Source organism: Sporothrix schenckii (assembly GCF_000961545.1).
Source record: "Sporothrix schenckii 1099-18 chromosome Unknown Cont49, whole genome shotgun sequence".
Taxonomy (NCBI): domain Eukaryota; kingdom Fungi; phylum Ascomycota; class Sordariomycetes; order Ophiostomatales; family Ophiostomataceae; genus Sporothrix; species Sporothrix schenckii.
The window spans coordinates 1,241,554-1,266,584 of NW_015971150.1; the positions used below are offsets into that span (position 1 = coordinate 1,241,554).

The window sequence follows — 25,031 nt, forward strand, 5'->3', positions numbered from 1 at the left end:
ACTTCCGCCGATGGGTGGAGCACCTGTGCACTGAGACTGGCCCAAAGGCGCTGAAGGACGTTTTTTCAGAGCACTATCCGCCACGTGCAAAGAACGCGACAGCGTGGGGGCGGTCCGCTGTCAGGCTGTATCACGCCTCTATATCTGTCCACTGAGCAACTGTCGAGCCCTACAGAAAGCACCGCACATCCACATCGACTCACAACATCCGCAACTGCTATTATCTCGATGCCCGAACTGGCAGGTCGTTGGCTTGCATCTGCGACATGGAGCACTGCCAATTGCTTGGCAGCATCGTCGACGTTTGGAATGTCAGCATTGTCGGCCAAAGCGGACTATCTATTCCACCGGTCTCGCAGTGTGGGTTAGGCCGCATTCTAGCGGTTGGTCCGCACTTTGTCCAGGGCGACTTGGTCGCCGTTTATTAAAATTACCTTCCACGGTTCTCGGCTCACTTTAGCTTCCAGTGTCGGACCTTACATACTCTGTGGTTCGGCTCCTTATCCGATCCGTTGATTCCTGTAGAACAGAATGTGCCTAATGGGAAAATGATTCTCGTCTATTTTAATTCATAACTATGTACAATATACAGCATATGGTTTACAGCTTCCACCTGCCCCCATTTTGTTTTTCTACCGCGCCGCCCTACTCCTTGCCACCCAGGTACCGGTACACGACCGAAAAGTCGCGACCCTTGCACGACTCGTCCTGCTCCGCGGCTTCGTACAGACCCCTTGCCGAGTCCGCCAGCGCCAGTTTTGCGCCCGCCTCCTCGGCCGCCGCAATCGCCAGCTTCAGGTCCTTCTTCATCAGGCTGATGCCGAAGCCGCCCGCATAGTCCCGGTTGGCCGGCGCCGTCGGGACCACGCCCGCGACCGGGTTGTTGACCTCGGACGGCCAGCACTTGCCGGTGCTGACATTGATGACGCTCGCGAGCACCTTGGGATCGAGGCCCCACTGCACGCCCAGGTGCATGGCCTCGGCGGTGCCAATGTTGTTGATGGCCAGCAAATAGTTGTTGGCCAGCTTGGCGGACAGGCCGGCGCCCTGGTCGCCGCAGAGCAGCACGCGGCGGCCCATGTGCAGCAGCAGCGGCTCGACGGCGGGCACCAGGTGCTGGGGGCTGCCGAGCATGAACGTCAGGGTGCCGGCCGTGGCGCCGACGACTCCGCCCGACATGGGCGCATCGACAAAATCGCCGCCGGCGTCCTGGACGGTGGCGGCTACGGCGCGAGACGTCGAGGGGTCGATGGTGGAGCAGTCGACAAACACGGGCTTCTTCGACGGCGTGGACGCGGGGGCAAGGCCGCCGGCCAGGATCTCCTTGTAGACGCCCTTGACGTGCACGGGCTCCGGCAGAACCGTCACAACGTAGTCCTGCCTGTCGTTAGTGGGAAGGAACGGCGAGCGTAGCGAGGACACAAAACAAAAGTAGACAAAGAGAGTCCTCAGAGGATTGGCTTTCAAAGATTTAATAATCATCAGAGGGCCAGATCTGACACCAGCCCCAACTTAGATCATACAAACATACTCATCATCGGACGACGTGTAGGGGAAAAAAATATAAAACGAGATGGGAAAACGTACCGCACTCTTGGCCGCATCGGCGACGCTCGACACAACCTCCACGGCCGCGCCCGTCGCCGACACCTCACTCGCCAGCTTCTGCACGGCCGCCTTGTTGATGTCAAACAGCCGCACCGTGTCCGCCGGCGTCAGCTTGTTCTGCAGGTTCTTGGCCATCTGGTATCCCATCTGGCCGAGGCCGATGAAGCCGTACTTCTCGAGCCGTGCCGGCGACGACGAAAACAGCCGCCGGGCCGCCGCCGTCGGATGCGCGAGACGCGCCTGGCGCAGTGCACGCGTAGCCGGTCGCATTGTGCGGGTGGTAGTGAGGAAGAGGCAGAGAACGGAGGAATGTCGGATGACTTTGTCACTTGGATGCTCCCAATCTCCAATGTAAGAGGTAAGCAACAAAACTGACGAAAAAGGCCAGCACGAAGAAAAAATGGTTCAGACAGTCGGTCCCTCGACAATGGACAAGAAAATGGCAGCTGGCAGCTGTCTCCGGTTCAGGAACAACAAAACAGCACGAGGTACCGAGAGGAACCCGGCCAAGAGGCGAGCTCATGACCTGCGGGGAGACAAACGCTCCCCAGAAATGCGCACGACTGGTCCAGAAGGGTCAAATGTGGGCATAGAATATGGGGTTGGACGGCCTTGGGGAACTCCCGCAGAGCCACACAGCAGAAAGGGAGGGGTACTGTTTTCCGAAAGCCGCAGATTGCCGAGTAGGCCGGCTTTAGAGCCACGCGCGGATAGCCACCGACAGCGCCTTTGCGGCGCGTCAACTGACCCCAAGAGGCCTAAACCAAGGCACTGAACCGACCACGCCAGGTCCGGGGAAGGAGGCAATGGAAAGTTGACAAAGTCGGACAAAAATAAATATCATATAAAATGAGCAGCTTCCCCCCCGAGGATGCACTTGCCCTCGGGGAGCTCATGTTTCTTGTTTCAATCAGGAAGGCGCGACATTGTGAACAGAAGTGCTTTTGGTGACGAAAAGAAGGAAGGAACAGGAGAGAAGAAGACGAGCGAAATTTTCAACTTTGAATGCCGAGTTTTGGCGTGTGCCTTTCCGCTCTCATTTCCTTTGCGTTTTTTTCCCTGCAAACTCCCTAATTTATTCTGTGCGAACAGCTGTCCGCATTGGGTGTCGCTCCAGAAATGGGTCCGAGAGAGTCGCGTCTGAAAGCGGTGAAGAATGGCAGTTACGAACGCAATACTCAACTCGACGCTGGGGAGTTGAGAATCACGAAGTTGTCAAGATCTGTGAAATAGGATGTAGTTGCCGCGTTCGATTTTTGCGGCAAATACATTTCTTCTGTTGCCATTCGACTTGCGGTGAACCGACTACCGTCCACTACTTTATAGGTGTCTGATACGACATGCCTTGACATCCTTCGTGTTGCTTACTCTGTGGACTGCACAAACAGGCCAGGCCGACATACAAGTCCATCACATATAACTGCCAAGAGAGAGAGAGATACGGGTTTATAACGTGAAGAAAGTACAGTGATTCAAGCAGGCGCAAGTTGTGTCCATCGGACTGTTCCAAGTCGGCGGCAAACAAGCGCGAAACTACTCAAAGGGGGGGGTATGTCCAAGAAGAGAGAAACAAATCAATACAAAGGTAGTAAGGTTGCGGACGGGGGTAAAAGAACAATGAAAATGGTCAAAACATAAACGCAGAAACAAACTAAAGAAACATCCAAAAACAACCGGGGTAGGGTGATACATGGAAAACAACCGAGAAAACGGGGGATTTTGAGTTGGTGTGGACGAAGGAGACAGGACCAAAGACGGAAAGCAGCTTCAGTTCCCAAGAAAAAAACCAAAACAGACGGGAGCGAATGAGACGAGGAAGAAAGGGAACTCCAAAAAAGACGACAGGGGAAATAAACAAAAACGGCGCTTCTCCAACACGACCCCAAAACAAGGCCGACTGTCCCACCTTTCTCCAGTCTCGTTGTAGTGGATTAAATAGTGTGTAAACACGTCTGTCTCTGGTCGCACAATGTCTTCCGTCCTTTTTCTCGTTCGTCTCGTCTTATAACATGCCCATGACGTAGGGGATAAACGCGCTATATGTGTTAGCAAGATGAGATTGGCATCATCCATTCATCATGGCGGCATAAACGTACCCAACAGCAAGGGTCGCGCTGATGCCCAGCAGGGCCCGGTTGCGCACCCGCTCCTTGCGGATCTGCACGTCCGTCTTGATCTTCTTGGCCCGCGGCTGCTGCGTCGCCGCGCCCTCGCCGGCGTTCTCCTTGCCCGCCTCGCCGTCCTTGGTGATCTGCTCCTCGGCCTTGCGCTTGCCCTTCTTGGACGACGCGCCGGCAGCAGACGCAGCAGACGCAGCCGCCTCGGCCACGTCGTTGGCAGCCTCGGCCACCATCGCCTTGGCGTCGGCCAGCAGACGCGCCGAGTCCTCGGCCGACAGCGGTTGGCCCGCCAGGAGAACGTCGCCGTCCGAGCCGGCCGTGAAGACCTTGTCGGCGACCACAGAGGCGTCCGACTTCTTCTTGGCGTGCTTCCTCTCCTTCTTCTCCTTCTTGGACTCCTTGGCGTCCTTGGCGTCCTTGACCACCTCCTCCTCCTCCACCGAGGGGAGGACGTCCTTGCCGTCGCCGTTCGTCAGGCCCGCAGACTGCGGCGCAGGGGTGCTCTCCGTGCTGGCAACCGACGTCTCCTGCGAGGCAGCCGCTGCCGCCGCCGCTGCCGCCGCCTTGGTGCTGCGCTTGCGCGGGCTGGCAATGGCGCGCTTGCTGGTGCCCGTGGCCGACTTGGTCGGGCTCACCGAGCGACGCGAGCGGGCGCTGCGCGGCAGCGAGGTCGGTGTTGGCGGCACCAGGGTCGGCGGGGTGGGCGCGAGGGCGAACTTGGGCGGCGGAGCGATCTTCTTGGACGGGCTGCCGTCGGCGGCCGGCGGGCCGGACACGGGGATGTCGGCCGGATCGAGCAGGGCGCGGATCCAGGGCAGGATGTCGTAGTCGTCGGCCAGGGCCAGGGCGTCGACAGGGGGCACCCAGATGTTACCGGCGGTCTCCTCGGGGCTGGTGGTGGGCAGCGATTTGATATATTTGCGCTCCTCCTCCTCCTCCTCGAGCTCCGCGTAGGGAAACGTGGCACGGAACATGCCGGTCGCGGACACGTAGCCGTCGCTGCTGCGGCGCATCAGAAAGTAGCTGTTGGGGCTGGGCTTGAAGATGCCCGAGACAATGCCCTTGGGCAGCGGCGCGCGCAGGTGCGCATAGTCGAACGCGGTGACACTGTTGCGCTCCGTGTTCGAGCTGGGCGAGACGGCGACGAGGCGCGACGAGAGCTGGGTCTGGCCGAGTCGGCGGCGCGAGACAAGTTCCTCGTCTGCAAAAAAGGAAAACGGGTTAGTCGAGGCGCGCGTCACGAGAGACCATTCGTCGCACTTTCAAACGCGCTAAACACACAGGCGCCAGGCGATGACGGCGCATGCATGGGTGTGGCCCTTGACAGGACGCAACGAACGTGGACAGCAAAGGACAATAGAAAGCATCAAGGAAATACGAACGCTCAGGAACCGACTCGGTCAGGAGGGCATTCTTCCGCTCGGGAAGACGTCTCTGTGAAGGGGCCATTGCGGATGTGGGTGTTGGTGCGAGTGGCGGGTAGTGACGGTAGCAGAGGCGGGTCAAAGGCGGAGGCGGCGTCGCGACAATGGACAGTTGGCCAGTCGATACAGTGGGTTTAGCGGATGTGTTGGGCTGCGACGCGCCACAATCTCGTCAGGCGACACAAATCGATGCGATCGAATTTCGAGGACAAAATACGACGCGCTTTCGACGCAATGAACGTCTTTGTCGAATCAAATTGGCTTTTCGTCCCGGTTGTCGCGGTCTTGGATTCGATTGTTTCCGGGGTGTGGCAAGGTAAAAAGCGACCTGTTCGATTGTGTCCCAGAAAGTGGTCAGCGCGTGTGCGACAAACAAAAGAAGCCAGAAAGCAAGGACCAAAAAACAGAAATAAAACGGAACAACACATATGCCACGCATTCGCGACTGTTGAAATCGCCGCGGACCATGCATACAATAGCAGAGCGCATGAATCACCTTTTCGTTCGCGCCTCGATCGGACACACGGTGTTGACGACAAGAAATGGGATTGGTGAGTGAAAAGAAGGGGAGAGAGCTGAAAAGGCGCGTCGTCGCGACGACAAAGAAAAGCGGCGAGAAATGAAAGTCACGGGTGCGTTTAGGCGCTTTTTAGGCAAGAATGGGAGCAGATTAGGGAATGACGGTGGTCGCGTGTGGGTTTTTAGGGGTTTCGGGGCGGGAACTTAGCGTCGTGGGTGGCCTGGGGAGTTACTTGATGAGATGTGCAATTAGAGGCTGTGTAGATAGAGCCAATGTCTGCGGCGAACCAGCGTTAAAGCACCCAAAAGACGAAATAGGAAGGGACAAGACGGGCGAAATAGGGCTACGCAACGGCGGATTAGTGCTAAAAAGGCGTGGGAACGTGCCAAAGTGCGGGAAATTACGACAAAGTCAGATACAGTGTGCATAGTTGGTATGTGGAGGCGCCAAAAAGATGCTGCGCGAAAGGTGTGATGAAGGTGGGCGCCATGGGGGTATCTGAACGGAGCGGCCCAGACACCTGAGACCTATTACGCGCTGGGCACCCTTCTTTTGCGGTAGGGGTTAAGCGTGACTGTGCCTACGAAGTACACTAAAACGCCGTAGCGTGGAAAAGAGCTGCGCTGGTAAAATGCAAGAGACAGGGGCTGAAGGTCAAGAAAGGTAAGAGCGACTCGACGGAATTACGCTCACCGGACCCTGTGGGGTATGTGCAAATAGGGACACAGGAAAACGTGGGCGATGGCAAGCCACTTTCAAAGTCTTCCAATTTGGCCACAGGGATGCCAGGTCGCCTGGAGAACCCCGGTTCAGGGCAGACTCAGGCACCCTAGGGAAATCTAGCGCACTGGCCCCGTGTTCGACATGGTCGCAGCCAAAATGGAGGGTGCCACAAACACGCAATTTGTTGGGGAGCGGCGGCCAGGCGAGCGGCGCGCCGGGCTAACGGCACGCCAGCCAAGGTGGCCACAAACGGCAGGTACGTTGCTTGAGGAAGGTAGGCAGAGCCTCAAAAATCGTGCTTCGATGGGGCTTTTGCTTCTCCTGCCAGAGATATTCTTAGCTGTGCATGTTTCCAGCCGGCATCCTGGCCATTGGATACAGCAGAGGCGATGAAACGGGTCTGGCACACCCGGGTGGCGTGTTAGCTGAGATCGTCAAGTCCCAGCCAACCAGCTTCAGATACCAGACTTTGCTTTTACAGCGACCATTGCCGAGTGACAACAGAGACTTAATACTCCGTAAAAAAGGCGCTGTAAGGCTGGCGTGTTCCAGAGAGCAAGCAGCCCAGAAGTCCCTGCCAAGCCCAATCAGTCAAGGTCCCTGAGGACGTAGACTCGAGCAGCACAGTCCGTCCACCACGTCTAGTTCACCGCCAGAGCCGTTAGAGCATGCATGTGCAGCCGTGTAATTACACAGTAGTCCTGGAATTGGTGCACGCCGCAGCACATCCAATGTGGATGATACGAAGCTAATCCAGGGCAAGCCGCGGCCCGCAAACGGTCACTCACCGCCTATGATCGAGCCCACCCCCCAAGGGCCCCACCATGAACGAGCGGCCAGGTCCAGTTCTAGAGTGCGCTGACACCAAAGAGTAAGTTGTACCCCTCATCCCAAGGAGAAAGTGGAGGAAAGAGCAGGCCAAGGACCAGTCAGGGGCAGGAGAAGGAACGGTCGAGCTCTAGTTGTTGGCTGTCGAATTGTTGATTTCCTTGTTTACAGGCCTCTCAGGAGGGAAAAAACGCCGAGGACAGGACTAGACTACTAATGAACCCCGTTTGCCCACCGACATCTTGAACCTCGTCTCTGTTGACGAACTTACTTCATCTTCTCTCCTCTTTCTACCCACAAACCTGCGAAGCCCATCGAACTACCACAACCGACGACCAAAGACCACTCGTCCTCCAGTTACTCCTCCCCCGTCACCGAAATCCATCCAACTACTTCCGCGTTTCCCCCTCCATCCACACAATGGCCACACAGCAGCACGACGACGACCTCCACGAGGGCACGCCCGGCTACAAGCTGTCCCAGCCGAAGCAGAGCCTGGCGACTTACCAGCAAATGGGTACGTACGGAATGTGCTGGGTTTGACGTCAGGGAGGTGGTGATCTATGCGCAGTGAATGAACTGCCTGTTCCGGCGAGCTCGGCGAGCCTCAATGCCGTGCGACGAAGCAGGAAAAGGTGCATACCGAGCACCAACAGCAAGGATGCCCACTCCACTGCGGCCGCACTGCTTCCCGTCACCAGCTCTGCTGCCAGGCGGCTCACCATGCGTCTGTCAAGACGACCTCTACAGAAAGTACAAAGACTGCACATGCTGACTCTCCCCCCCCCCTTCCTCAGATGCCGGCGACGAATCCTTGCAGCGCTACAAGGAGTCCCTCGGCCTCGGCGGCGGCAAGGACCTGAGCGACCCGTCGGATGCCCGCGTCTGCATCATCCAGAGCCTGACGCTCGAGTCGCCCGGCCGCCAGCCCGTGACGATCGACCTGAGCGTGCCCGGCTCGGAGGCGACGCTCAAGGACCACCCGTTCACCATCAAGGAGGGCTCGCGGTTCACCATGGTGGCGACGTTCAAGGTGCAGCACGAGGTGCTGAGCGGCCTGCGCTACGTGCAGGTGGTCAAGCGCAAGGGCGTGCGCGTGGGCAAGGACAGCGAGATGCTGGGCAGCTACGCGCCCAACACGGACAAGCAGCCGCTGTACACGAAGCGCTTCCAGGAGGACGAAGCACCGAGCGGCATGCTGGCGCGCGGCCACTACGTTGCGTCGTCGAGCTTTGTGGACGACGACAAGAAGACGCACCTGGCGTTTGAGTGGAGCTTTGACATTGCCAAGGACTGGTAGACACCTCCGCCGACGGGGGGGGACTTGAGCACACCGCGCCTGGTCCACGGCCAAGCCAAGGCCACGGACAACATATACGAAAACACGATTTAACGACTTTTGCGTTGGTTACAAGGGAACGAGAGGGGGAAGACGGTGGCGCGCCATGTCGTACAGAGGGCCGTACGACGCGAAGACAACTGATTGTATATGTCTTCCCACAGTACCATTCATAGCAATACAAATCATTTTTGATATCCATCACATCATTGTTGAGCGTAGGGCATGAATCTTGCCTCTTACGAACACTCGAAAATAGACGTCATATTGGAAGAATAGCAGACAGGCCTGTGGATGCAGAGCTAGGGCGACGAGAAAAGCATGAAACAAGTGACCGGACATGATAAAACGTGCAGCGTGGGATATAAAACACAAAGGAAAGCGAGCGTTCGGGTGGGGGGGCTATAAAAAGTAGTCGGGCAGCGCGCCGGCGTCGCCCACCTTGTCGGCGTTGCCGTTGGTCTGCTGCAGGTCCTTGTGCAGGTCGTTCTCGGGGGCCGCCGCAAACACGTTGAAGAACCGCTCGCCCGTGTCGCTGACCTCGAGCACGCTGGCCATGTTGCCGCACCGGTAGCAGTAGTTGGGCGCGCTCCACACGGTGCTCAGCCGGTCGTCGTAGAGCACCTGGTAGCCCTCCTGGCAGAGCTGGTGCGCGCGCAGAATGTGCGACATGCCGTTGACGGCCAGAAACTTCTTGACCACCTGGGCGCCAAAGGTGTACCCGGCGCCGCGGGGGCTCAGCGAGAACTCGTCGCGGTCGGGGTCCGGGTCGGACCAGACCAGGTCGGCCATGGGGCCCTCGTGGGGGATCTCGCGGAAGCGGTCGATGATCTTGATCTGGTCAATCGAGTGGATGGACGGCGAGAGGCCGCCGTGCACGCAAAAGATTTGGTCGTTGATGACGACGCTGAGGGTCAAAAAGTCAAACATGTCGGTAAAGTAGTGCCACACGCTGGCGTTGCCGTACTTGCGCGCGCACTCGGTGTAGAATCCGTACGACTGCGTGACGCCGCGCGACTCGTGGTTGCCGCGGATCAGGTGCACGCGGTTGGGGTAGCGCAGCTTGAGGCACACGAGCAGCGAGATGGTCTCGACGCTGAACATGCCGCGGTCGACGTAGTCGCCCAGAAACAAATAGTTGGTGTCCGGGCAGTAGCCGCCGATGCGGAAGATCTCAATCAGATCGTAAAACTGCCCGTGGATGTCGCCGACGACGGTGACAGGGGCGCGCACGTGCACGACGTTGCTCTCGCGCATGAGCAGCTCCTTGGTCTTGGCGCAGATGGCCTCGATGAGCGACTCGGCGAGCAGCTCGCGCTTGTAGAGCCGCTCGATGCACTCGTCGAGGTCGACGGAGGCTGTGACAGGAGGGTCAGCACTTTGTGATTTCGGTCCATCGGTCAGCACGCTTGCCTCGGTGATACACACCCGGTAGTCCCGGCATCTTGTCTGTCTATATGCCTCTGGTGTTTCTCTGATGTTTCTCTGATGTTCTAGTATCTCCTTCGTCGGCCGACGTGCTTGGCTATCAGCGAGCACTTGTGGTGCCGTCGCGGCTGCACTCGCTCTCGTTCTCACTCGCGCGTCTGCTACTCCCGGCAGGGGACGACGTCTCTGTTGTCGGGGCCCGTCGAAGAACCCACATATTTCGGGACCGGCCAGACGATGGAGAGCGGAAGACGCGGGTTCAGGTGCCAGTCGTGATCAGTTGCTATGTGGCTTTGTGAGGAGGCGGCCGTTGGGAGAGGGAGAGAATCGTTTTTGTTGGTGCCAAATTGGGCCAAAGAACGGCAAAGTCGTCAGCGTCGTGGGGCCGCCTGTTTTGCCGCGGCAGCTAAAGATTACTCGTAACGCCGTCTGCAGTCCTTTGGGTACCTGCGTCGACGAGAGGTGATTGTTGCGTGCGTACGGAGGATGTCGTAGGACTTTGTCGTCCTATGCTGTGTTGTGGTATTGGTCGCCCGCTTTGATGCCCTGGCCTTCACTGTCTTAGCTGCGACTTCTTAGCGCCTTCCAGAACCTCTGCTACGAAACCCGGAATTTTGACTAATGCGCGCTTTGCCTCCAAGCGGCAAGAGCATCTGAAGGCACGGCTCAGCCAATCAATAAATGGGGCTTTCTCCGAAGCGTGTTGACATGTCGACATGTCGAGTGTAGCCAAGGACTTGGATCAGAGACAAGTCAAAACTTACATTTCTACAACGCTCCGTCTATATTTGGGAGGTATTTAAAACAACTGAATTGCTTCTGGAAATGGGACATAATTTATTATTGCCCGTTTCAAAATTGACCTACTCTCTGTACAAGTATGGTCACGTGATGATGTCAACTTGGCTGTCGTGCGGTCTACTTATGAACTTCATCCGTTATGAAATACAGACAAGTTTTAAACGACTTGATAGATCCAGAGGAGTTTTATGAGTTCTCGAAAGGATTATTAGCAAACTGTTTTTTAGACACATGTTAGTCCTGTAAGCATTGAAGTCACCAAGCAGTAAGGCTTGAGAGAATCGTAAGTATTCTTTTTAATTATTTTTGTTTTAAGTTTATTTTAAAAACGAACATGGAAAGGAAACAAAGTAAAAAAGAAGAAAAAAGAAAAAGAAAAAGAAAAAGAAAAAGAAAAAGAAAAAGAAAAAGAAAAAGAAAATAATGACCCATAACCAGCCTTTAAGCGTTTTCAACCATTACCTCAATCAACATAGATGGCATGAAATAAAACCCAGCTGCCCTTCTTACTTGGCAGCGGAGCCCTTCTCAGCCTCCTCGGCCTTGGCATTCTTGATCGCCTCGCGCTCGCAGTCCGCACATGGACCATGAACATTGACGTAGACGTGGACCACGTTGTCCACTGTCTCGCAGTCGAACTTGGCTTGACGTCCGCGAACCACATCCAAGAACAGCTGATCGTACGAGTATGAGGCGTCTTTCTGCTCCTCACACTCGCACCAATTGTACTTGAAGTGGAAGACCGGACTACCAGACATTTTGAGGATGAGTATTTGAGTGTTTGGGTAGTTATGGAGAAAATAAAGGATGTTGAGACTTGTTGTGGGTGACGAGAAAGACGACAAGAGAAATCCAACGTTTACAATGCAACACTGCCGTTTTATACTATTTCTTGCCTTATGCCGAACAAGAGCGTGTGTTTGCGGATTTGCGCAGTTGTTCATTTTCATAGTCGATATTCAAGGTCATTCCTTTTATTGATATTCATTGACGTTCATTGAACGTCTTTGTTGTGTTATGAACTTCCTATTTTTGCACTGTTCACCGAATCTGTAAGAGCGCGTTGTCGAACAAAGCGCCTCTTTTAACATTATCGACGTCAATGTACACCTGTGAGTCTGGAAACAATATCAAAATATCACCTAGCCTATACGGAATAGTGTCGGCCGCAAACATGTCCGTTACACCTTCAGACATATTGTCTTAGAGTCCACTACGAGCTACTACTGCTCGTGGAAATATGTGTTCATGCTCAGTGGCGCTGGAGCGTAGAGTAGCCTGCAGTCTGGTGGACAGTGCCTTTCACGTAACCTTAATGGGCTTTGGGAGTCGGGATTGCTTAAAAAGGAAAAGAGCTGGAAAGTGGACACAGACGACATCTTTTGATCTGTAAGGGATGCAGATGGTAAGGAGTGCAGCTGCTCACTGAATGCAGTCACTTTACCTTTAAGATTTTAACAACGATGACAAGGAACGGAATCTGTGATGCGAGTGGTGCTTGACACCAAGATCGCAAATATAAAACGACACAGTCCACCCGAGGCTTTTGTCCCACTGCTTTGTCCACCAGACTTTTGTTACCGCTGCGGACTTCGAATTTGGACGCGCACTATCAAAACGTCTCCCGCTCACTGAAACACCACCCGCCAACATGTGCGAGCAGCACTACACAAAGTATGCGTATGATGACTGTGGCCACCGCGAAGTGGAAAAGGCCGACTTTGAGTACTGCGCTATTGCTGCTGATGAAGGCTTTTCGGCCTGCCGCAAGGTGAAGGACGCGTACAGCAAAGTGACGCGGGCAGGCAAGTGCTACAACTGCATCGACAACATATACTAGAATATGTTTCTGCTTGGTTTTGGTGGAAAATCTTGAGATTGAACTTTACCAAGTGTTTTACCATGAATGTACGAAATATTCCGATGCGATTTTGGCAGCCAGAACAATTTGACCTTGTTAACGGGCCGATCCGTAAAATAAACAAAATGTAATGTACTAAAGAAGGGAAAACGTTTGACCACCCAATGCTGGGAAAAGAAATACTCCGGCTCTGAAAAATAAATTAAAATTGGTTTGCTGGTGTCGTGGCTGGATTTGGAAAGTAATGAACTGATGCTGCCATTTCTGTTTTTGAGAAAATGCCTTTCTGCCACCTTTAACGTTCGTATTTTCCGGCCAATATGACCGTTTATGACGATATGCCCTTCAAATGTGTGATGAACACGGCAAGTTCTGATATGGAGCATTGTTCACCGAGGCCGCAAGATCACTTTGTCGCTTTTTCGCTTTTTCGCTATTGTTTTCGCTGAACAAGGCAATGTGTGAACCCCCAGAACACGGCACAATGAAGGTCGCAAAGAAGGAAAACAAAGGGCACATTCAGAGGACAACTCGATCGTACTGTTCAAGTGTTCAAGTCATGATTTCCTTTCACTTTGATTGTTCAGTCTCCCCGACGATCTATATATATTGCCAGCCCTTCCCTCCGATTACATTCAATCTCATCTTTCTCAGTCACCATCACTCACACAAACAATCAACCGCATCGACACATTGCTTTCTTAACGAGTGGGGAGCAAAGGCACTCTCACAATCTTCGACGTTGACTCCGCTTCACGTTGAACTGGTAAGATACACCTGCATTCCTTATTTATCCTTACGTCTACTCTTGCCCATCTATTTTTGAAGACAACTCTCAAGATGTGCAAGGTCTACATCGCCACTTACCTTTTCGACTGCGAACACGTGGCAAAGATATTCTCGGACATAGAAAAGTGCGAGGACGCAGTGCGTCTCGAGAAAGAGTGTCTAGAGACGCCCTATGAGGAGAAGATGATAGTTGTCGAGGGTAAGTGCCCTGAGTGTGTTGGGGACCCGGAGCACGAGATGGAGTTTGACGACGAACCGGAGGACGCTGCCAAGGCCGACAAGGTTGACCCAAAGCCTCGCTACAAGTCTGACTTTTTTAAGGTAGTGATGAACGAGGAGAGTGACACATAAGAATGTCGTAGGATTGTAGAGTTGTAGAATGACAGTGGTTCAGCGCTGGCGCTGACACTGTGCTGTTGAATCGCTGAATATCAATAACATGACAAAGTTGTCAAACCACATACAAACGTCTTCAATATGCACCCCGTGAAATATAAATAACAACCATGCCTAGCACAGTTCATGCAATGTCATTGTAACAAATTGGCAGAAAATAACAGAATTCCTTCAATCATTAGACTCTACTTGCAACCTCGACCACCGTCCCAGTTCACCATAAACACCGTTATTTACGTCAAAACACGGCGGAGACGTGTGTTCTCAGTACATAAACCGGTATAAATACGTGCAATGTGGCCATATTAAAAGTTACAACGGGGACCTTACTTGGTGCGCGTATGCCGTATCGCTGGGCCAGGCATGCTCTTTGGTCATCATCCCTTTCTATTGCGAGCCCATCGAATACGATGGGCGGTGTCGAAGCTGCTATTAAGAGTGTGTGTGCCCTTTTGTGCCAGATGCTGGTCGTGGAAGAACAGCTTTGATTGAACGACGATAAGGATTTGCGACGGAGTTTGAGCAAGGTAAACCAGATAGTCTCCTTACACGACGATTATTTAGAAATTCTTCAAACATTAATACAAAGAGTTGAATAAATGAACACCCCAAGATGAGTCTACGGCAACATTGCTCACCGTTCCTTTGAATCCTTTTAAATTACGTACTGTATCAAAATATATACATATCGGCTGCGTTTACAGTGCTACCGACCATAGCATGACTACATGGGCTGCATGTTTATTTGCATTGAAGATGCACAGTACTGGCAGCAGCAAAAGGTAGTCCATCCGTAATATCTTGCTGAGTATTAGTGACAGAACTCCAGTGATTCGACACTCTCTGAGCTGGTAACGAACGAATGGAAGTTTCATGACAACGTTGTCACACCTAATGCTACCACCATCCAGCATCATCTCTCATGGAGAACTATATAAATACAGGGTCTGCTTGCCCTCCTTCGCAACGGTCGTTATTTATATACAGAACGTACTACACAATTCAAACAAAAATCGCCGTTTGCGAGTAACGAAGAAAACCAAAGCCTTCAACTCCAGCATATGCACTTCTCTGGAAAGAACGCAAACATGTGTTACCAGTACATGAACCGCTTCAAATTCCTGTCATGCGGCCACATTCTCGTATTTCCCGGTGACGTTTCGTTGTGCTCGGTTGCCGTGTCCCAGGGCGAACGGTGCGCGGCAGTGTCCAGTTCCTATGATGTACTTATTGAATACGCGGGGAATTGTAGCAACTGCTCAACTCGAATCAAGTAGCACTGTTGCACCGGGTTGGTCATAGACCGCTTTTCATTTCACTGTAGTAGCAGTGGTTACAACAGCACAGGTCTCTTTACATGACAATGGTGATTAAAGGGCAATCGTTGTTTTAATTTTCATGGACGGGTCCGAAATGCGATGCGTTTTACACGTCGGGGCGCTTGCTGAACCTTCATAGCCACGCAAGGAATATCTCTACACGGATAAACAGATCAACAGTTATCGAACATATGCGAGGAATTGTGAAATGGTCAAATGGGTCTTCCGTATGCAGAGAGTTAAAGCAAAGAACAGCATATCTGTAAACAAATTGGGCCGACACGGTGACGCAGTCTACTTCGCACTGCTGTTCTGCGCCATCTGCATCTGCAGAACCAGCTCCGTCAGCTTGTCAATCTTGCTCGACAGTTCGGCGATGCGGACCTCGACGTCCGTCGGCACATCGATCGCAGTGTCTTCATCAGCGGTCGCTGCTGCTGCACCCGCCGTCACCAAACCCTCACGAGACTGCGCGAGACGCGGCACGTATTCGGATGTGCTCAGGGGTCGTGCAGGTGATCCAGTGTCCTGTTGTCGTTGTTGCTGGTGGCGGAACGACGACGACGACGGCCGCTGGCCGAGCGGTGGGCGAACAAGCGTCTTCTTAGGAGTCACCAATGCGCCCGCAGTAACCGACGACGTGGCACCACTCCTGCCTGAAGCACTACCACCACCACCGCCTTGGTGTGTTCTGGCTCCAAAGTTGGCAGGCGTTTGTTGGCGACCCGGTGGACCGTGGATGGCAGAGTACTCGTCGCTGGCGTCTTGGATCTTGCCGCGAACGAGCTCATAGAGCTGGATGGTGCCGACAATGGGCAGATGCGTGGCCTTGAGGAGGGCGATGCGGGCAGCGCGGAACTTGTGGTCGGACGGCAAGAAGAGACGCAGCGGCCGGAAGATGACGAGGGCGATGAGGTTGAAGGGCGGATAAAAGTGGGTGAGACGGTTGCTGGTGGAGGCCTCGAGGACGTAGATGGAGTACACGTACAGATACTCCTCGCGGGCGTGGCCCATGACGCGGCTGAAGCTGTTGCTCAGCATACCCGTGAGGGAGCCCATGAGCAGAATGGAGCTGAGGGTCACGAAGACGAGCATGAGCGGCGGACCAAAGACGGGGTCGATGTCGTCCATGATGTCGAAGCCGACGTAGCTGGACCCAAAGAAAATCTTGGTGAGAACCATCGTCATATGCGGCAGCGTGAAGAGGGTACGGCCGAGGAGCGAGAAGGTGGTCAGAAAGCCGAGGTAGATGATGACAACGAGGACCATGAACTTGACAAAGTCCTTGGTCATCTCCTTGAAGCAGGGGATGAGGGTACCCCAGTAGGGACTCAGACTGAGGATCGAGCTGATGCGCGGGACCATGAAGAGTGCCTCAAGCGAGAGAATGTCAAATGACAGGTCGATGAGGTACTCGCTGTTACGTGATAGACCGATGGTGCCTGTACAGTCAGCGCGGCGAACATAAAGGGCGAACAACAGAAGGGGGTGAAAAAGGGTTGCCATACGTAAAACAACAAAAAGGAAACCGATACAGATCATGATGAGGTCAAAGACATTCCAAAAGTCGTAGACATAGAACAGCGAGCCGGCATCGATCCACTCGCTTAGCTCGTCGTAGGCAAAGGCGGCCAGGAAGAAATAGAAGAGCACTTCGGCGGGGCCGACCTTGAAGGGGTTGCGCTCCAGCAGGGTCAGGTAGAAGATGGCCAGGAACGCCAAGAAGTACATGGCCTCGAAGATCTTGAGGTACTTGGGCACGCGCAGCCGGGCAAACGGATCGGCGGTGTGCGAGTTGTAGAAACGGGGTTTCTTGACGGCATCCACTTCCAGGCGGTCCCAGAAGACAATGTCGCCGTTCCAGATGCCCGTAATAATCTTCTGAACCACGTTTTGGCTGAGGAAACGCTTGGCGTCGGCGACGGCAGCAATCTCGAGGGCGTTGAGATTAACAAAGGGCGCCGTCGGGTCCTCCTCATCGTCATCACAATCGTCTCCATCACGGTGGCGATGGTGACGATGCTCGCCGTCTTCGCCATCCTCGCTGTCACAGTCCGAGTCTGAGCTATCATGGTGATCGTGATGCATCGACATGGTGAGCCGGGAGATGGACTGCAACAGTTGATACCGCTGGTTGCCAGCACGAGGACGAGAACGCCGTTTCGCCGCCCGGTCGTGGTCCGACGTGGCTGACGTCCAGATCCGGCCGAGCAGCGGCGACGACTCGTCGATGGCGCCGCTGACCCGCGGCAGACTACCATGGCTGCCAACCTCTTCATCGCCGTTGCCACTCGGGGCCTGGACCCCAATGGCGGCCGCAGACGCAGCGGCAACTCCACCAGGCGCCTTGCTGGTGCCTGGAATCTCGTACAGACAGAAATCCACGGCCTCGCGCTCGCTCAGGTGTGTCAAGAACCGCCAGGCGACAATCTCGCAGGCGTTGGCGCGAGCCTCACACAAACTGCGGTCGCCACCGGCCGCACCGTAGTGCCACTTGAGGGCCAGCAGGGCGTTGACAATGGCCGGGTTGTCGCACGTGATGCTGAGGTGCGTGACGAGGGTGCGGAGACGGTCCCCGGCCGAGGTGGTGCGCAGCTGCTCAAAGGTGCATGGCAGAACGACCGCGTCGGCGATGTAGAGAGACAGTTTCTTGATGACGACACGGAAACTGTCCTCCAAGCCTATGTCAGGCATGTCGTCCGGCAGCTGGCCGCCAGATCGAAGACCGCCACCCAAAAAGGGAGATGGTGATCGCAGCCTGCTGTCGGCATCCGCCAGCTGCGTCGGCCGCGACTTGACTCGTATGGGCATCGTAAGCAAAGTGTGGAGAGGCGGCTGTCTGGGTATCCGGCAATGCCAAGTGCGTTGAGGAGCAAACGGCGCAAAAGAAAGAAGCTAAGACGCTTGACTGTTGGCAACAAATTGAGGATATTTGACGGACAGGCTTGGCTCCTCCCCCTTTTCTCAAAAGACGTCAGCGTTCCTGCTTCATTGATTGAGTCGCGTTCGCAGGCAGGTGCCACTGTGGGGTCTGTGGTGTGTGCGCTCTGGGCTGTTTTGAAACCGTTCGAGGCAGGTCCACATCGGCCTTAGGTTGCTTAGTTTTGCTTGGTGCTGCCAAGTCTGGAGCTTGTGATTGCTGGTTTTGCGGGGAAGCCGCGACCGATTCAGGCACCAGAAGGCGGAGCTCTATTGCACCTGCCTTGCCATCAGTGCCATGACATCAGGGCAACAATGTGGGGAAGGCGCGCAGTCCTTTCAAAGCTATCAGATGGAAGGAGCTACATTGCCACAGATCATGTTTCTGTCTCTTGCTTTCCTAACCGGGTAATGTATTGGTCCACCCTGTAAAATGTTGCCAACGTTACTACATTCTTGGACCACACGGAGATGCCTCCTCCGCGAGGCACTGGCCAGTCTGACCAACGAGGAAGGCTATTGGGCGATCTTCCGCATCGGGTGGAGACAATGCAAATAACGTCCCAGGCGATGGTAAACGACAAACGACATACGACGTTTGTCCACTTCGACCCGACCGGCAGATTCATATTGAGGCGTTGATTAAGGGGCCACGAAATTCCTGGGTCGTCCCTAACAGTGCAGAGATGGGGCAAAAGGAGCCAGGCATCGTGAATTGGACGGCCCCTTGCTAGGCGAGTGGAGAGCAGGAGAGCAGCCGAGCCATGAACCGTGTTAACCAGAAGGGTGAGCTTCCTCCGCGGTCGCTTGTTTGGGTGGAGATGGGCGACAGTCGACGTGGAAATTGCCAAATATAAAAGGACAAAAAGATGACAACGATGACGACGATGGCGATGATGACGAAGAGATGCATCTCCATTTCGATAGACTTCTTCAAAACATTCAAACGGCCCCAGCTAGCACAGGACCACCGCCACTGAGCATGATGCTCCCTCGCGTTACTTCTTTGTTTGGCATTGCTGCTGTGGTGACCAGTCTGTTGTCGAGCACCATTTTGGCTGCTCCGTCGAAGCCTAGCAGAGGAGCTACGTCTGGCATTCCTACTACCAAGGGCCTCCGGTTTTCCGTCGACGGCGACACCAAGTACCTTTCCGGATCCAACTCGTACTGGATCGGTTTCCTGTCGAACACGGCCGATGTCGACTTGGTCCTAGACCATATTTCCTCGTCAGGTCTCAAAATCTTGCGCATTTGGGGCTTCAACGACGTCACCACCAAACCCTCGGACGGCACCGTGTACTTTCAGTACCTGTCGTCCTCTGGCTCCCAGATCAACACGGGCGCCAATGGCCTGCAGCGCCTCGACTACGTGGTGGAGGCAGCGGCCCTGCGTGGCGTGTACCTGATTGTCAACTTTGTCAACAACTGGGGCGACTACGGCGGCATTCCGGCGTACACGTCGGTCTTTGGCGGCACCGCCCAGGGGTGGTACGGCAACGCGGCGGCCCAGGCGCAGTACCGCGCATACATCAAGGCCGTGGTGACGCGTTACGCCAACGCATCGTCCATCTTTGCCTGGGAGCTGGCCAACGAGCCGCGTTGCAACGGCTGCTCGACGGACACAATCTACAACTGGGCGACGTCGACTTCGCAATACATTAAGAGTCTGGACCCGCACCGCATGGTGACGCTGGGCGACGAGGGCATGGGCCTCACCCCGGCCGACGGCGCCTCGTCGTACCCGTACACGACCGCCGAGGGCGTGGACTTTGTCAAGAACCTGGGCATCGCGACGCTCGACTTTGGCACCTTCCACATGTACCCGTCGTCATGGGGCGTGGACAACAGCTTCGGTCCCGGCTGGATCGCCGACCATGCGGCAGCATGCAAGGCGGCCGGCAAGCCGTGCCTGCTGGAGGAGTACGGCACGACGACGGACCACTGCGCCATCGAGACGCCGTGGCAGAGGGCCGCCGTCGGCGCGGCCAACGACGGCCTGGCAGCCGATTTGTTCTGGCAGTGGGGCGACTCCCTGAGCACGGGCCGGTCGCCCGACGATGGCAACACGATCTACTACGGCAGCTCGGATGCGACGTGCCTGATCACGGACCACGTGAGCGCCATTGACTCGTAATGTAGGAGCCGGCGGTTGAGGCTCACACTTTGTCGGGCTATCGGTCTATTTCTGTTTCTTTGGGGATTGCGGATGGTCGATCGAGATGAGTGCACGAAGAGAAGGCAGTTCCTGTACGAGAAAAAAGGGCGCCATTGTTTGAGGCGTGGTGGTGTATTGACTCTCACGGTCAGTGGCCGGTTTATAGCTGACGGAGCGAGTGCCAAAGATGGAGGCTCTGGAGGGCGTTCGTCAAGCTTGGATTTGTTCGGCAGTGTAGTGTAGTCGTTGATATTCACGGGCCTTGCCGCATTAGGTCTGTTTCTATTTAAAGACTGTTCGTTACTTGGGGACAGCTTGAGGGGGCAGACTGGATTCGGCTGTTAGTGGGCTGCTAGGCAATAAAGCGATTGCCGGATTGAATCAAAAGCGCAGCGTCTTGGGGGCGATTTCGAGTGGTCTTCGAACGCTATTCCTCGTGTTAGTGGCTGTCAACAGGGGAATTGTGGGGTCTTGCAGCGGCCGCAGTAGCAGATCCGTCAGAGAGATTCAGTGCTGTGCCAAGGCCAGCGGGTCCCGCCTGTCAAGACCTCGTATTCCCATATCCATGGAGGCTTCGGCGACGAGAGAAACAAGCAACAAGAGACAAAGTGGCTGGGGCCGTGGTTCAGCACGGACCAGAAGGGCGCAATGGGAACAATACGAGGTATTTCCACGAGAAAGGACGTGAACAGCTGCCTGGGCCTCGTTCTACAGCTTGTTTTCAGCCGCACTGCCGGGACACGATTTTGCTCTCGAAGAGACAAGGCCTGTCCAGATTCATGTTCATGGCCAGTGGGCCAGTAGGCAAGTGGATAAGTGGGTGACTGGATGGGAAGAGTGGGTGACTGGGCGAGCGGGCAAGTGGGTGCAGTAGCGTTTCACTTACGACGCACGCCGCCCGTCTTATCACTCTCAAAGTGACGAACGATGCTCAGAGTGGCCGACAAATAAACACCCACCAAAAACTCGTATTGCTGCCAGACCTGCCAAGACACCAGATGCATGTCAGTACGTAGTGGCTAGCAAGTAGAAAGAGTGGACGGGATGCAAGGAGGGGGGACAGCGCGAACGAGACGATGATGACAGCTTGAGAAGTGCCAGATTGACACGGCCCGAGGATCACGATTGTTGTCTTTTGTTTTCTGTCTTCACTATTTGTTTTATTCCATCATCGTTTGTGCTACTCCTCTCATCCATCCGTGGACTGTCAGTCACCGAAGCGCATTGTCTCGTGATACAAGGCCGTCGTTGTCAATCGCACTTGTCTCACATGTTTACTTTTGATTAGCGACTTGACTACCTCTCAATCGACCTTTTGCCCATGATCGAAATCGAATAACGGCCTTCCGACGACATGGCCCCAGCAGACGTCTTTGCCGTGGCGCTGGCGGTAGCGGCTGAAACCGCTGCGGCGACCACTACATATGTATTGGCGCCGTCGACAACAGCCGCCTACGACCTGCGAATCTCTCTACGTACCTATACGACCACGGCGAAGCCCACGGCGACGACGCCGTCACGAACGGCGCACCCCACGTCGGTCGCGACGACCACAGCAATGTCCTCCACGTGCTGGCCAGGTCCCTGTTCGCCGTACATGGCCGTCTCGTTCGCCCCGTTTCCGGAACAGGGCAACAGCCGGTTCATTAGCGAATGGGGCGGAGCCGCATTTGCGGCCGCGTTTGGGGTTTTGGCCATTGTACATCTCGTGCAGGGTTGCTACTATCGGCTGTGGAAGGTTGCGACAGCGGCCGTGGCCGGCGGTGTGGCGGCGCTCACCGGGTACACATTGCAAGCGGTGGCCTCCTCGGCGGCCGTCGACGGCAACGTCGACCTGCAGCCGTACCTCTTGGCGGCCGCGTTTGTCCTTTTGCAGATTGCGCCGCTGTGCATTACGCTCGTGCCATTTGCAACTCTCAACCGACTGGCGCGCACACGGTTCCTGCCGGCGCACGATAGTTTGTCCGAAGCCGTGCGTCGGCCGTGGCCGGCAAATGGCCGCTGGGTGGCGGCGTGGCCTGTGTGGGTGCTGTTCATGGTCGCGGCAGGGGCGCAGGCGGTGGCCGTCGCGTTTTTGGTGTACTGCGGACTGACGGCCTCGTCCACGTACAGAATCGCGCAAACCTTCCTGATGGTGGCCGATCTGGTCTGGACCGGCGGGCTTGCCGGGCAGGGCATCGTGGTGCTGATGCTGCTCGCCGCGGCCACGCAGGCATACGCAACACTCCCGCCGGCGCGACAGGGCGGCCGGCAAGAGCGTGACGAGACGGGCACGGTCCGGCCATCACTGCCCCCGCAGCGACGACGACAGATCATCTGGCTTCTGGGGACGACATACGGCGTGTTGGCGCTGGTGACGATGCGGGTGGTGTACCGGACGGTGGAGGCCGTGGAAGCCGCAAAAGGGAGATCGGTACAGTCCTTGTCGCCTTCAACCCTGCCAATGCAAAAGGAAGCGGCCTCCGCCTCACGAAATGCACTGTACGCGTTGGTACTCGACGCCCTGCCGACCGTTCTGGCGTTTTTCCTGCTGTGTGCATGCCACGCGGGCTGGGCGCTACCGGCAGACGATGCGCGCCACCGTGCCAGCCAGCGTGGAAGTGTGCACAGTGGCGGCCGCGGCAGCGGCAGCAACAGTCCAGCCGACGCTGGTGTCGGTGTCGGCGGCGTTGGTGATGGTGGTGGTGATAACGAAGATATGGACGAGCGAAGGGACGCCCTTCACGACTTACACGACATGGGCAGTCCAGGTGAGGGTGGGCGAGAATACTTTGGGCAGTCCGCTGTGCCCGGCGTTGCTGGCGCTGTTGGGCACATGTCAACAGAGCACGTCCTCCTCCAACAAAGGGCTGCCCTCCAGCGGCATTACCGGCAACAACAGCGTCAACAACACGTGTTCCGGCCGCGCCACTCACCACCGGCCGTCGTCGAGGCCTTGGCGCGCTCGTCGCTGTCGGCGTCACTCTCGGTATCCCTCCCGCGAGAATCCTTTGGCGGCGGTGCTCGTCCGGCACTTCCACATGCGCCCGGCGAGCTCCACGAGCCTACTGGTGGAGCGCCGCGACGACTATTGGCACGGATCTCCACAGAGAACTTTATCCTGTTCAGATTCTTGAACTCGCCATCACGATCGACGTCCGGACGCAGTGGGCCGTGGGCCATACCTTGGGGTGCGCGCAGTGCCGCCAGCCGTGCTGCCAGTCAGAGCCAGAGTCACAGCCGGAGTCAGAACCAGAGTCAAAGCCACGGAGGCAGCCGCGTCGACGGGGATGACCCGTTTGCTGGTTTTGACGATGTGGCGCATGCTGGCTTGCAGCGGGAAGAGATGGAGAAAAAGGACAAGGACAGGAGAGACAGTGACAGAGAAGACGATCTCGGCGTACACAACGAGCAGAGCAACGACCAGAACGAGAACGCCCCTTTACACGACAGCGACAGTCGTCGGACGTGCGAGAGTCCGGGTTTGGTGGAGAAGGAGAGAGAGCAGAATGAGAGGCAGGCGCAGTTTGAGTGACCGTTATCGTGGCAGGTGCACATGGCACTGCATGGCCAACGGATTGGGAAGGAACGGAACACGACGGCAGGACAACGCAATGCAAAACAGCGACAATCACAAACACCGTTGGTAATACAGCACGATAGAGACACGCATGTACGAGAATATGAGACAAATAGACACGTTATGACTCTATGTCTCTGAGGTGTGATGAGGCTGACGATGTAAGATTATGTCGTACAGAAGTACATGGACGATGCTGATGAACGACGGCTGAAACTCCCACCATTTCTCCACAAGATAGGAATATTACAGCAGCTCGGCCCACTATTTTAGCGTTCTAGGGTGGTTTCCGCGCCCATAAAATAGTACCGACAACACTTAAAACGGTTGCGTTGGTCAAAGGGCCGTACTGCATCCGTGGCATTCATAATTCTCTCATATCTCATCCCGCCTCACTCGTGTTCATGCATCAGAGTCGGTGGAGTTGCCGTGGGGAAAAGAAGGCGCATTCCTGGCGGAGGTGGACGTTTTGGGACGCCCAAAAGACTGCCCTTTCAGTACAGTCACAGTGTGTCAAAACTCTCACAGAAATGTCTTACCGTGCCACCCACACTTGTATCGTTCTTTGTGTGTTCTTCATCGTCAGTGCCATCCGTGCCTTCCTGCAACCAGTCAGCGTTCCTGCCTCTTGTGCTTGCCGTCTTTTCGCCAGCACAGCCCCCTTGTCGGCCCTGACGATCTTGTTGTCGCAAACCTTGGCGGTTAAAAGAAAAACGGGTAAGTAAAGAAGTCTGTCGAGACGGTATACATCACGTCTTTCTCTTCTTTTTGCTTGCCATCGTTTGGCGGGTGTCCGTGGCAGACATTCAGCGCCCTGACATCACGGTCCTCGACTGGCAGTCGTTCCTTCTTGATTTAGCCAAATGTATGTCGTACCTGCTTGCAAAATACAATCCCTATCAATCTCTGCCTTGACAAGGAAAGAAGCACGCGTAGTTAAGCATGAGGAGAGCTCCCGTTGCAGTTTCCGAAAATAAACATTCCTGCCTGACTGAACCGGGTTTCGTCGCCCCTGACCTTGTCGATTCAGCTCTTCTCTCTCTTCCTCCTCACGTTCTTTCTGGCAACCTTTCTTGTGTTTTGACACGTCTTGACAAAGAAGCCTCTTTGTGCAGGTCACATCGTGCAAGAACGTCTACGCCGCGTTCTCTGTTGACTTTCATCCTTCCCCTCCTACAAGCCACGTGCAATGCTCGGCGCAGTCGCAATGCAAGGCGTTTCGTCGATTCTTGTGTTCTTGTG

At 55.3% G+C, this 25,031-nt stretch overlaps 10 protein-coding genes across 10 annotated transcripts; 5 read left to right on the plus strand and 5 right to left on the minus strand.

Annotated features, from left to right (window-relative positions):
• Positions 1–645: 645 nt before the first annotated feature.
• Positions 646–1,878, minus strand: SPSK_05342 (3-hydroxyisobutyrate dehydrogenase; the record flags this gene model as incomplete). The annotated part of the gene is made up of 2 exons (XM_016732091.1): positions 646–1,377; positions 1,588–1,878. 2 exons carry the CDS (start codon positions 1,876–1,878, stop codon positions 646–648), a joined length of 1,023 nt encoding a protein of 340 aa, XP_016582902.1.
• A 1,732-nt stretch (positions 1,879–3,610) lies between these two features.
• SPSK_05217 (APSES domain containing protein) lies at positions 3,611–5,177 on the minus strand (the record flags this gene model as incomplete). Its single annotated transcript, XM_016731967.1, has 3 exons — positions 3,611–3,644; positions 3,705–4,929; positions 5,111–5,177. 3 exons carry the CDS (start codon positions 5,175–5,177, stop codon positions 3,611–3,613), a joined length of 1,326 nt encoding a protein of 441 aa, XP_016582903.1.
• Positions 5,178–7,643: 2,466 nt separating this feature from the next.
• Positions 7,644–8,523, plus strand: SPSK_05493 (Rho GDP-dissociation inhibitor; the record flags this gene model as incomplete). Its single annotated transcript, XM_016732238.1, has 3 exons — positions 7,644–7,740; positions 7,795–7,950; positions 8,021–8,523. The coding sequence occupies 3 exons, from the start codon at positions 7,644–7,646 to the stop codon at positions 8,521–8,523; spliced, it is 756 nt and encodes a 251-aa protein (XP_016582904.1).
• A 441-nt stretch (positions 8,524–8,964) lies between these two features.
• SPSK_05414 (protein phosphatase) lies at positions 8,965–10,006 on the minus strand (the record flags this gene model as incomplete). Its single annotated transcript, XM_016732162.1, has 2 exons — positions 8,965–9,920; positions 9,991–10,006. The coding sequence occupies 2 exons, from the start codon at positions 10,004–10,006 to the stop codon at positions 8,965–8,967; spliced, it is 972 nt and encodes a 323-aa protein (XP_016582905.1).
• Positions 10,007–11,297: 1,291 nt separating this feature from the next.
• Positions 11,298–11,549, minus strand: SPSK_05750 (uncharacterized protein; the record flags this gene model as incomplete). The annotated part of the gene is made up of 1 exon (XM_016732486.1): positions 11,298–11,549. One exon carries the CDS (start codon positions 11,547–11,549, stop codon positions 11,298–11,300), a length of 252 nt encoding a protein of 83 aa, XP_016582906.1.
• A 344-nt stretch (positions 11,550–11,893) lies between these two features.
• SPSK_10972 (uncharacterized protein) lies at positions 11,894–12,631 on the plus strand (the record flags this gene model as incomplete). The annotated part of the gene is made up of 2 exons (XM_016737193.1): positions 11,894–11,903; positions 12,324–12,631. The coding sequence occupies 2 exons, from the start codon at positions 11,894–11,896 to the stop codon at positions 12,629–12,631; spliced, it is 318 nt and encodes a 105-aa protein (XP_016582907.1).
• Positions 12,632–13,492: 861 nt separating this feature from the next.
• SPSK_05725 (uncharacterized protein) lies at positions 13,493–13,792 on the plus strand (the record flags this gene model as incomplete). Its single annotated transcript, XM_016732463.1, has 1 exon — positions 13,493–13,792. The coding sequence occupies one exon, from the start codon at positions 13,493–13,495 to the stop codon at positions 13,790–13,792; it is 300 nt and encodes a 99-aa protein (XP_016582908.1).
• A 1,658-nt stretch (positions 13,793–15,450) lies between these two features.
• On the minus strand, positions 15,451–17,967 carry SPSK_04969 (receptor-activated Ca2+-permeable cation channel; the record flags this gene model as incomplete). The annotated part of the gene is made up of 1 exon (XM_016731727.1): positions 15,451–17,967. The coding sequence occupies one exon, from the start codon at positions 17,965–17,967 to the stop codon at positions 15,451–15,453; it is 2,517 nt and encodes an 838-aa protein (XP_016582909.1).
• Positions 17,968–18,839: 872 nt separating this feature from the next.
• SPSK_05288 (endo-1,4-beta-mannosidase) lies at positions 18,840–20,209 on the plus strand (the record flags this gene model as incomplete). Its single annotated transcript, XM_016732038.1, has 2 exons — positions 18,840–18,861; positions 18,936–20,209. 2 exons carry the CDS (start codon positions 18,840–18,842, stop codon positions 20,207–20,209), a joined length of 1,296 nt encoding a protein of 431 aa, XP_016582910.1.
• Positions 20,210–21,584: 1,375 nt separating this feature from the next.
• On the plus strand, positions 21,585–23,744 carry SPSK_05039 (uncharacterized protein; the record flags this gene model as incomplete). The annotated part of the gene is made up of 1 exon (XM_016731792.1): positions 21,585–23,744. One exon carries the CDS (start codon positions 21,585–21,587, stop codon positions 23,742–23,744), a length of 2,160 nt encoding a protein of 719 aa, XP_016582911.1.
• Between the last annotated feature and the right edge of the window lie 1,287 nt (positions 23,745–25,031).